The sequence below is a fragment of the Berghia stephanieae genome, chromosome 1 (assembly GCF_034508935.2).
Source record: "Berghia stephanieae isolate SIO BIC M18660-M18661 chromosome 1, UCSD_Bste_1.3, whole genome shotgun sequence".
Lineage (NCBI taxonomy): Eukaryota > Metazoa > Mollusca > Gastropoda > Nudibranchia > Aeolidiidae > Berghia > Berghia stephanieae.
The window spans coordinates 93,377,933-93,390,432 of NC_088360.1; the positions used below are offsets into that span (position 1 = coordinate 93,377,933).

At 35.6% G+C, this 12,500-nt stretch overlaps 1 protein-coding gene across 1 annotated transcript in view; it reads right to left on the reverse strand.

Annotated features, from left to right (window-relative positions):
* The window catches only part of LOC144962404 (uncharacterized), a 175,200-nt gene that overhangs the window by 2,078 nt on the left and 160,622 nt on the right, over positions 1-12,500 (reverse strand). Inside the window, exons 12-19 of the mRNA XM_078895311.1 lie at positions 12,418-12,500; positions 11,794-11,929; positions 8,158-8,309; positions 6,696-6,821; positions 5,285-5,355; positions 2,666-3,995; positions 1,886-2,050; positions 1-39 (exon numbers count right to left, since the gene is read on the reverse strand). The exon at positions 1-39 is cut by the window's left edge and continues 2,078 nt beyond it; the exon at positions 12,418-12,500 is cut by the window's right edge and continues 71 nt beyond it. Coding sequence (XP_078751437.1) covers positions 1-39; positions 1,886-2,050; positions 2,666-3,995; positions 5,285-5,355; positions 6,696-6,821; positions 8,158-8,309; positions 11,794-11,929; positions 12,418-12,500 — 2,102 coding nt within the window. The remainder of the gene's footprint in view (positions 40-1,885; positions 2,051-2,665; positions 3,996-5,284; positions 5,356-6,695; positions 6,822-8,157; positions 8,310-11,793; positions 11,930-12,417) is intronic.

Consider the following 12,500-nt stretch of genomic DNA (forward strand, 5'->3'; position numbering starts at 1 on the left):
CTCAATAGCAAGTCCTAAGCGGTGGTTTCTGTCCAGAACCTGAAACAAAGAAGTAAAAAATAGAGGCAATTACCGCGGGCAAACCTAACTGCGGCCAAAACGGAGATTACTATTTTCAAGGGAATTTGTTATTTCAAGTAATCTTCGTTACTTAAATGTAGTGAATTCATTTTATCTAAAATTCAGCCACAACAGTCTACTTTTGTTTAAAATGAGTCTGAAAATTTCACTCCTTGAAATTCTATTATCATGGTTTGAGGAGATGACCTTGGACTTTGTTTCTGATATCATTGTACAACATATTTATGGTTTGGCGGTATCTGTAGCTGTAGATTAATGTAATAATAATAATTCATCTCTAGAGTTAAAATGGCCTTCTTAAAATTTGAAAAGAAAAATCAACATGGCCAGGAATAAGATGATACCCTGATTGGTTAGCTCATTAACACTGAAGACTTGATTTAGACAAATTACAGAATGATACAGATACTCCCATACATAGTAGGGGGGGGGGGGGGTTGATTTTAGTTTTCATACGCTCCTAATCGTTGAAGTAATGTAATATTTGTTGGATCATACCTAAGAGACAATCTGCTTATTTACAATCACTGTATGCTAGCCCATTGGTGTAACAACTATGACAGCAGAGCCATGGCAAATAGCAGGCACACCGGAGACCGCTGTCCGGGTACATGGGCATTTGCAATAGAAAACAAGGTAATAAAAGATACATTTATTTATATGGTCAGACCGAGCCACTGCAGTGTATCAGCATAGTCTATAAGGACCATTCTATGATTGAAATAGATTTTTTATGTGAATAAATATTTTCTCGCATCGCGGTTAGGCAGGTGGCTATATAATATACTGGATACTGTGAGATTTTCAAAGGGTAAACAGGTTATTGTAATGGGATATTATGAACTAGTAAGAAAAGGCCCGTAAAAACTATTTGTCTAACGTTGTGCTCATGTCTCTAACTAGCGACGGATACGTGCAGGTTTAAATATCGTCACAGCTATCATGTTCTATTTTTCCTGTGACAAATTAGGGAGCAGGCACCAGTGTAAGATAAAGATTTGAAAAAAAAATGGCTTTGCATCAGAAGACAAAACAATTGATCATTTATTTATGCGACAAGATCGGGCAGGCAGCAGAGGCAGTAAGAACCATTCTCTATTTGAAAGAGTTCACTGTGACGCGGCTGGACAAGTGACTATACTATTATGACATGTTTTTTTTCTTGTATTTTTCTTTCTTGCTTTACCTGGCACTGTCTCACACACTTATTCAGATCTTTATTTTTTACCTGGCAATTTTAATGCAATTCTTGAAACAATTTAAAATCTCAATATGTCATGAAAAAAGCCACGAAATTGTATATAATAAAAAAAAAACATGGCCGATTTGCTGTTTTGATCAAGGCGCTTCTTGCAAGCCTCGTTCTAATCTCGAAGCATATTTCCCAACTTTAATAATCTGACATACGTTTTTGGACAAATCTTCCGTGATATTTCTGAAATCAGTGGGAGTATACTACGACGCTCAGTTCCTACAAACTATCCAGAACATTATAACGCCATGGAAAGTTAATAACCGTAAACATACCTAACATAGCTCTCGTAAACTCAAAGTCTAACGCTGCCCCCTCCCTTTCCAAAGAAAAATAATCCGTCTCAAGACAAATACCACCAAAAGAGAGTTAACAGTCAGTTGTATTCAATAGTACAACGAATGTGTTATTTGTAGTGTCCACTACTAACATCTCACCTTTCACTTTCTATTGATGATCGTCACCTTGTATTATGACATTATTTTTTTTAGGGAAATGTCAGGCTATAAGGTAAGCCCTATGGCCAGTATATAATAATATGTCAAATGGTACCTCATTCAATCTCCCCTCCAATTCGATTTCCGATTTCTTCCACAATACCAGAAGGTCCTCTTTCGACAGTGCCTCAAGCGTGCACTCGTCTATAAACTCTGCTTGTAGAGTGCTCTGGTATCCGGACATGGCATGGTGACGGAGAGTTGACTTGACTCGGTTATCCTGGCAAACCAAGAAGATAAATTTAAATGAGTCGGATATATTACACACACGGAGAGTAATAATGAAAAGCATAACTAACAAAGATGGAACTAAATAAAAGAATCTTATTATGCACATTTTTCCGGCTCACATTTCTTAGTGTGTCTCACACACTTCATTCAATCCTTCAGCAGGTCGTACTTAACGACATTTTCATTTCATACTATACACGTCGTCTGTTAGGCGTCCTTTAATATGAACTCTTACAATATTCGTCACTTTTTATAGCCAGGTACTCATTCATACCTGAGTCGGGTGAGATATCTTATGATATTGTGGCACAAAAGGCATAATTTTCAATTTTAATTTTATATATATATATATATATATATATATATATATATATATATATATATATATATATAGAGAGAGAGAGAGAGAGAGAGAGAGATATGCCCATTTTAAAAATGGGGAACCTCAGAAAAAAATATAAGTTAGGAAACTTTAAAAATCAAACCACATTTTTCTGTCAATTATATAGTATCTCTGTCGGCAAGGTTGCTCTCTCTCTCTCTCTCTCTCTCTCTCTCTCCTTCTCTCCTCTCTCTCTCTCTCTCTCTTTCTTTTTTTTCTTACCTTGAGTTTAATGTTCCTTTTGAAATAATCCCTGCTTTGTTTTTCATAACTCTTCCGTCTCTGAGTGACATTAACTCCCGACAGATTTGACGACGGTAGTCGATAGTCACTGAGATCTGAAAACTTCCGAACGTTCCTCTTCAGCTCTGAAATTCCTTTAGCCGGATTTGAAATAGAATTTTTTCTCTTATCGTTTTGTGCAAGCCCGGGGTCAGTTGCTGAATCAATAAAAACCGAATCATATGAACCGTGGTCGTTATAGACTCTGTTGAATTCGGCCGCGGAAAGAGGGTGTTCACTGTGAAGTTCATTGTCATGTGTTGGAGGTTCGTCGATGACCCCACTAGAAGTACTAGAGTATTTAGCCAAGGAATCTATCGTGTCCACTGGTAAGGTAGGAATTGTTTGTGATGAATTCAGAGCAACCGGATCTAAAGGAATTTCTGGAACGCGCGGTGAAGGTAGGTGAGAATGATGTTTTGCGTTAGTTTTACGATTTGCATAATATTCATTTTGTTCAAGTGCATTTGAAGTGTCTCTGGATCGCTCATGCACTGCAGCTGCTGTTATGAAACTTGTGCTATGGGTTTTATCCTCCATAGGGGATTGCAACTGGGATGAAGGCGGTGATTGAAAGAATAAGCTAGAATTCGCACTAAACGAAGATAGACAAAGTGATGAGGTACTTAAAACTGGTGGAGGCAAACTGGTGTCTAACTCGTTGTCTGAGTCAGGACAATGAAATAACTCGACATTGTGGTGTTGATGAAATAGCCGTTGTGGTGGATATGACTGTGTATCACTAGATGTATTTTGATTGGCGGGCGAGTCATGGGTACGAGTTCTATGGTCTTCGTTGTCACGTGGTACATGTAACTGTGGCAACGGCGCTTTCTTTCTTTTGACGGGTTTCAGAGGTCGCCGAAAAGTCGACTGCCTCTGCAAGGCGGAATTTTCTGGGAGCTGCCTTGAAGGAAATGCCCATGAATTCGAAGACATTCTGCGGAGTGCGTTAAAACCGTAATTGCATTCATTGTCACCAATTTCTATTGGAATCTCGTCCTGGCTGTCAAATATGAATGCCGTTTCTTTATTTCCCTCCTCATCGCAATCTGATAGCTGCCTCAGATAATAATCGTCCACAGAGAGTTCGATGCTATCCGTGGCATATCCGGTGTTGTTGACGCCACCAAGTTGCGGAGACATACCTGAGGCGTCCACAATTGTGGAATCAATGGACGATATACCTTGGAATATACTGTAATCTGCGTTTTCCGAGCTTGCCACCGTCTCGGCGTCTTCCGATGCCGATTGCAACTGTCTGTGATAACTGTAGGACGACATTTAATAATAAAAATAATAATAACAAACTAATAATTCATCATCATCATCATCATCATCATCATCATCATCATCATCATCATGATCATGATCAACATCACCATCATCATCATGATCATCATCATCATCATCATCATCATCATCATCATCATCATCATCATCATCATCATCATGATCATGATCAACATCACCATCATCATGATGATGATATCATCATCATCATCATCATCATCATCATCATCATCATCATCATCATCATCATCATCACCACTTTCTTACTGGTCAAGTATCTATAATAAATCAAAGTTCTTTGATTTAAGTTAACAATAACTAAGTGCGGATTTAACATTTTCGCAGCAAGATGGCATATTATTTAAATCATATTTTCTTCATTGGTCTTTATGTTTAAAAAAATATTCCTAAATTTCGTAACCATGAGAATAAGAAAGGGAAATCGCTATGTCCGCAATGAAGCCCGACTCGTACTTTCACTCTTTGTGAAAACAGCAAAATTGATAGCATGTTAGAATAAAACCAAATTTCGAAAGGGTTTGATTTTTTGATTTCATAATTCACACAGGCTGTGGCAAACCCTCAATATGATTATATTTTCTGTGTTCAATGAGATGGAATAGGAAATTCTTTTCTAACTCATGTTTGATTATTGACCTGACGAGAAAGGAAAAGGAATACATTAAGAAAATCTTGGAACGCGTGCCTCAATAGAGAAAGATGATTGAAAAAGCTTGGAGAAATCTCTTTGATTATAAATTATGATTGAGATTGCATGGGTGAAATATCTCCACTTGAGACATCAATGGTATTCTACAATCAAACATTGAACGAGTAAAGAAAAAGACCGAGACACGAGGGCATGCTCCATAGTATTTAATCATCATCTTTTTCTTCCTCTCCATCTCCTCCTCCTCCTCCTCTTCCTCCTCCTCCTACTCCTCCTCCTCCTTTAAATAAACCAACAATGAGATGAATTTTTATTGCTTTTGCAATTCTGTTATAACTTCATTCAATTTATGTCTACTCTTTCTATTTTTGTATTTGATCTATGTTAAAATTTTTAATGGATTCGTCATCCATACTTAAATTTGTATTTTTGCTTCTTGTGGTAAATTGAAATGTGTGAAGGAATGTGAGTGAGAATTGAATTTCCTCATCAATTTTATTTGACTAGAATTGTTTGGAGAAATTGAGAATCACATGTGCATAATAGAGAGCAAAATTAAATACATTTAAGTATGTTTGTACCAGCACAGAACTAACCTTACAATATTTGCAGTTATTTCCTGAAAAACTTCCGCTTTCGTTTTCACTTTCTTTTGTACTGGGTTTTTCTGAAGAGAAATTGAAAACAGTGAATGAAAATAACAAATAACCAATATTGAAACATTTAATATCTTGTGAATTGCATTTACTGCCATCACATCCTTAAATGTAAAGAACGATGGGGACCGCCTAAAACCGGGATTGTACAAATATATACGAAAAAAGAGCTTATTGCAACATGCAAAGCACATTTTGTTCTTAATTTTGTTTATTCTCATGTTTGCATGTTGCCTTGGCTTTTTTGTTATAATTTTGATGAGAAAAGTACTTATATCTACAAGTAAAAACTGAATATTGAGTAATGTGATATATATTCTTATTGATATGGAGCAGATCTACGAATTTTCATCGTGTTTTAAAATATCTTATTTATACCGCTTGTAGATTGCAAGAAAGTTAAATTAATTTTTCTTTTGATAACGTTTGTGACAGAACGCTGGGTTCATTGTAACTCATCTGGTTGCTGATAACCCTCAGTGTAGCTTGAATTTACAAGAAAACAAAGACACTGCATTAACTCATTTTTCACTAAAACCGATTTTGGACATTATACCATCTTTAAAGCATAACGGTACAATGTTTTAGTGTCAAAATGGCAGAGTGGATAACGTTTTGTGCTTACATCCGAAGGATCTAGATTCAAGACCTGCTGTTGGAATAGTATTGTTTTATTATTTTTTAGTTAGAAATTCAACTCTAATGCTACTTTTCAGGTGCTGCAATGAGCATGGCGCTACTGGGCCATTCTCCAAATCAAAGAAACATTCAGAATCTGTTCAGGATGTTTAAAGCGAATTAAATTTAATTTCTATTATTTTTTATCTCTGTTTTTTTTTCTTTGAATAAAATATTTGTGCCTTTTCGTGTTAAACTGGCATTATATCGTATAATGTGGATGCCGAAACGATAAATAAAAATAAAGTTAACATGATGAGAAATATGAAATTTTAGGTTTATGCACTTTGTGAAACTTTTCTCCCAAAATAATACATATCTAGATATAAACATTCTGAGTTTTATTGTTTAAAAAAAATTACTTTACGTATGTTCTATTATTATATCAACACCATTCCGACATTTTACGTCTTGAAATGGTGGTTTATATATCACAATGAAACAAAAAGTATAAAACTGTCGTACTCTGAAAAAAAACCCCACGTATTTAAAATTTTGGCCAGAAAACTCATCCTTCAAATATCGACCAATTAATCTTATATATAAAAACTTTGAGAGTTTTTACCAAGATTAGGGTTATTTTAATCGATCGATATTTGAAGGTCGAGTTTTCTGGCCAAAATCTAAATTCGTTTTTTTTTTCGGAGTACGGCAGACTAGGACGTTAACGTACGCGTTTCTGTAGTTCGTTTTTCTGAATGAGTCTGGTAAAATCCCTTTGTTTTACAATCTTGATCATCTCTTGTGCTGCCTGTTTCTGGGAATAAAGACGTTCACTCCGCACGACCCGGGATACACGCTGGGGAAAACGTGACAGTTTAAATCTTTGTTATCGTGACGATTCTACGTTGCTTTATAAAAAATATTGATTTATATTATCGGATTTGATAATGATCTTAATTCACACGTAGTCGCATAAATACGATCAAAATAAAAAAAACAAAAACAGATAGGTGAAAAATTCACAATAAATTGATGTATAGCGGCATGCGAAGATGAAATACCAATGTTTTTAATCTCAAACCCTCGATCCATATAAAACAGTATTTTAAAACATTTTTAAAAACTCCGAAAGAGAGAGAGAGAGAGAGAGAGAGAGAGAGAGAGAGAGAGAGAGAGAGAGAGAGAGAGAGAGAGAGAGAGAGAGAGAGTAAACATGATTGATGAATAGCCTTCCAAGATAGTACTAATTATTATATTTATTGCACTTGACGTTTTGATAATGTCTCTTCCAGATATAAAAACCATCAATCAGTATATCAGTTAAATGAAACAATCATTGACTTCAATCACTTCAATCAAGTCTTCACACAAAGAGGCCAATCAAATAAGAGCCCCTTTTGTGTTATTCTTTCAGGATGCAAACTACGTATTAAACTTGAACAGCGAGTCAAGCAGACAGAGATGGTAAAACGTGCAAATGAGCCAGAGAACAACATTCAATTTCATTTATAAGCTTTTAAAAATATTTTCGAGTTTTTGATGGCAATATAAAGAGTTGAGAAAAGAGAAAAAAAATGATAGAACGAAGTTGACGTCACTCAAGCCTTTGTTATTGTATTTTGCCATCCGCGTTTGTGAGTGATTCTCATTAAACTGTATTAACTGGACTATAAACGTTCATGGTTACACAGAAGTTTGTGTGTTGGTCCGTTATACTTCCGGATGGCAATGTTATGAGCTTCTTGGCAAAGCGCATACTATCTATACATGATTATAACACGAAAAGTGGCAGAGGCAATAATAATAAAAACAACCATATTGATAACAATAATATAATGATAGCAATAATAATAATAATAATAATAATAATAATAATAATAATAATAATAATAATAATAATAATAATAATAAATAATAATAATAATAATAATAATAAAAATAATAATAATAATAATAATAATAATAATAATAATAATAATAATATAATAATAATAATAATATAATTATTATAATAGTGATAATAATGGTAATACTATTAGTGACAATAATAACAATTAGCATTATAATCATCATCATCATCATCATCATCATCATCATCATCATCATCATCATCATCATCATCATCATCATCATCATCATTAATATAAAAACCACATCTGCTCAGTAAATTATTAAAAAAAAACCCCACTAACTTGACTGATGAATCCCAAATTTTCTGTCTTCCAAAAGGAGTGTGGCGATTGACGTCTCATCCAGGGAACAGCGAAGTGATAAATCACGTGTTCGCAAACCAGGAGTAGAATGGAACAAAACACGGATGACAGCAGGATGAGAAATAGCCCACCTGTATGGAAAGCGACAGAAAGGGAATCTGACTTACCATGACAAACTGGTAATACTCGTATGAGTTATGTCGGAAAGTACTAGAGGTCTAGATCTAGATAAAGAAAATTGAGTTTTAAGTCTAAAAATACCAAGTGAATCTTTGAATTAAAAAAAAAATAATTTAAAAAATTGAGCTTTTATATAGCACAATATCCACTAATCTCTAAAGCTCAAAGCGCTTTACAAGGGGTCCCTGGCCAACAGCAACACTTAACATGAAGGACGGGACATGACACCTGTTAGGCAAAATTACAATTTTTTCGGACAGAGACAACGCTGTTAACGGCCAGGTACTCATTTTATACCTGAGTACGGTGAGAAAATGTGAGGCTCGAACCCAGGATCTTCGGATCCGAAAGCGAGTGTCATACCACAAGAACACATAGCCGCAGTATAAAATATACAAAATGCAAAGGTGAAAATAGAAAGGCCTTTGATAGAAATGTCTCTTGTAATGAGATGTCTAACACTACTCATTCTTCTCGTTACGATATGGTTTACTTGGCTGGTAAAAGACAAATCTGAGTCAATAAATACGTCCAGATTTCGAACAACCTTAGCATTTTCAATTACACTATTTCCTAAAACACTTGATTCACTCTCTACATTTTAAAGAATTGCTGGCCTAGTGATAAAGATTGTTTCAGTTTTACCATCGTTAAGTTTTAGTTTGTTCAGTTCCATTCAACTTTTCAATTTCACGGAGCAAGATTGGAAACATTCAATTAAAATATGTAAATGGTCGTAGGTTGCTGACTTTAAGATTTGACTATGGTCTGGATACAATTTGTAATGGAGAGTAAAATTCGAAAAATCAACCCGAGAGGTTTCATGTACATTGTGAAAAGAACTGGACCATTTCCGATCCCGTTGGCACACTAAATTTCAGAGGATGATCAGAGGATTTAATTTTTTTAACCACAACAATCTGTCGATTCGTTGAATAAAATTCGAACCATTACAGCGCCAATCCCTTGATACCAAAGAGACGTTCGATTCGATTCAACAGAATATTGAGGTCAATCGTGTCAAATGCAGTTGATAAGTCCAACATACATAAACCGTTCACCTCATTTTTGACAGCATTTAAAATCAAATTATTTACTACCCTTAACAGCGTCGTCTCGGCGCTATGATTTTCCCCATAAGTTGATTGGGATGATTCATATAGATCATGCACTTTTAAATGTAAAGTTAATTGGTGAAGAACTGCTTTTCCCAGCATTTCGGAAATAAAGGGAAGATTTGAAACGGATCTGTAGTTTTAAAATCGTTATGGTCTAAAGAGGGTTTCTTTTAAAGTGGGGTAATTAGAGGTGTTTTAAAACAATAGGGGACGATACCAGTTTGCAGTGACTGATTAATTATTTAAGTTAATGATGGGATAAGCTCGTTAATGCAAGAATTTAAAAGCCATGTTGGAAGGGTATCTAGCTCACTAGATGTATTTGGGACCTTCATTAGATTCTTTATACACTTTTCTGAGACTGACTGAAAAGAATTTAAAGTGTCGAAATACTGTTTATCTATAAAAGGTCAAAATTGTCTAGCTCGTTTCGAATTGTGTCAATTTTCTGAATAAAAAATAAAGCGAACGTTTCAGGTAACTTGGCATCATTGTACAAAGAAGGGAGGGGTGATGTTGATTTTTCTAGAATTTCATCACAGGTTGAGAACAGCTGTTTAAAAGACTTGGTCTTTATAATGTGTCTGCTTAGCTGCTATTATTGTCTTTTTCCATTTGACAGTGGCTGATTTGAAACGGTTTCAGTGATCCTGTCGGTGGGTCTTCTTCCATAAACGTTCTGATTTTCTCACGCACCTCTTGGCTTGGCCGACATTCTTTGTATACCAGCGAGCGAAACGACGATGAAGAATTTCTCTGGTTTTTTAAGGTGAGTGTTTTTGAAGAGTGTTGCGGATACACACGTTCCAATTGTCTGCTGTGACTTCGGCTGTGTTTAGAGGTCATGAGATCACCTTCCAAGTTCCTTCTAATTTCACTTATGCCAATATTTCTCAAATCGCGTGATGTTACTTTTTTCCTTGTAGTCTTTATTTTTTAAAAATTTTGATATCTATTTCTATTCATTTGTGATCTGTGTAAGTGACGTCAGTTATGGCTATGTTGTAGCGTTCTTTATTGGATTCTTTGGCGACAACTCCTTGTCTTGAGTTGGGGATGACAGTAATTGTATTAATGAATATTGATTAATAATGTCTTTGAATGTTCTTGTGCTTCTTGTGTTCTCGTTAAAAATCACCAATAACAATCGTGTTTCCTCTAATTGTGGATAATATTACGTTGGTCTCGTCTCGGAGGCCCTCGATGGACACTTTGTGTTTATCACTACTTGGTGCTCTATAAATACATTGAGTGTGGAGTATTTGCGTTCCTAAGTCGATGTCCATCTCTAAGTGTTCATAATACAGGAAATTGAAGATATTACTTTTAATAACAATGCGATCTGTCATTTATGTAAAATACAATAAGCCCACCTCCCTGTCCGTTGTTCCTCGGCACTGATTTGAAGTTATACTCATCTGGTGTCATGGCGGTGATTAGGGGCTCTTCTCCAGTCTCATACAACCATGTCCCAGTTAAAAATAAAAGACCAGGTTGATTTTCGGATATTTGTGTATAAAATTTAAAATCCGGTATCAAACAGTCATCAGCGAAGAGGGGTAAGAAAACAAAGATCATTAACTTGTGTGTGAACAAAGGCCACCCCGTCGACTCCGCCCTCCTCGCCCCCCACCCAATCTCATCACTGTAAAGACTTCTCATCATCAAACCCCATCATTGACTGTTTTTAACTCTGCTGATCCGTTTTATTGCAATTCGCCGAAACAAAATTCAGATTTAAAAAAACACCGTACACCATCTCCGATTTAGTTGTAAAATTAGATGATAAGAAGAATTCGTCAAGTTGCTGACTTTATAACAGGTCAAAGGTCTGATTTGGAAGATTTTTATGATGAATAAATTTATACTCCAACTGGAGGTAAGTCGATATTGTTCTTTGGTGCTCAAAAGATTCTATGATTATCTCCCATTGACAATACACTTGCAAAACACCAGTTCTATCCTTCCATAATATTATATGCTTCCACTCTTCTTGTCTGGAGGTTTTTCTATATTAATACATTATAAGAATACAAGTCTCTATCTCCCCTCCCTCTTTGCTCTCTTTAGTTCACTAGCCCTTCCTTAATTTCTCTCTTCTACATTTTCACTTCCTCTCTCCATTCGCCATTCCAAATTTTGTTCATATTCTCTCTTTCTATTTATCCATCTGTCTATCCATGTATCTATCCATCTGTTCCTTCCATCTACCTAACCAAATTTTAATCTCTCTATCCATCAGTCCATCCAGCTCGCGCATGATTCTCTCTTAATCAATACCAGATTGAGGTAAAAGGTCACACATTTATAACATTACCAGTGTGTTCTAAACCGTAGGCTGTAGCAGTTCCCACCACAAAGTTCTGACATTGAGGTCGTGAGATATATTTTCTGGCTAAATCCTGGACAAAACCTGATTCTGTGTACATGGAAATCATGTTCGACATCGGAATCTGGAATGAACAATTATTGTAATATTTTGGGAGGACATTAAAAGATGTAGCCTACATATCATGAATAACAACCAAATATAGTACACCTGTTACTGGATACCTTCATCCCCCTCCTCCTCCTCCTTCTCCTAATCATCATCATCATTATCATCATCATCATCATCATCATCATCATCATCATCATCATCATCATCATCATCATCATCATCATCGTCGTCATCATCATCATCATCATCATCATCATCATCATCATCATCATCATCATCGTCATCATCATCATCATAAACAACATCATGATCACCACCACCACTACCAACATCACCACCACCATCGCCACTATTACAACAACCACTGTTATCATCATCATCATCATCATCATCATCATCATCATCATCATCATCATCATCATCATCATCATCATCATCATCATCATCATCATCATCGTTATTCTTATTACTTATTGTTGGCATACATATTAGTTAATATACCTGCAGCCACCAAGATTGTTTAGCCAACCCGATAGCGTAGCCATCAGATCCGAACCCCTTGCCTGAGATGTGGACTTTACAAT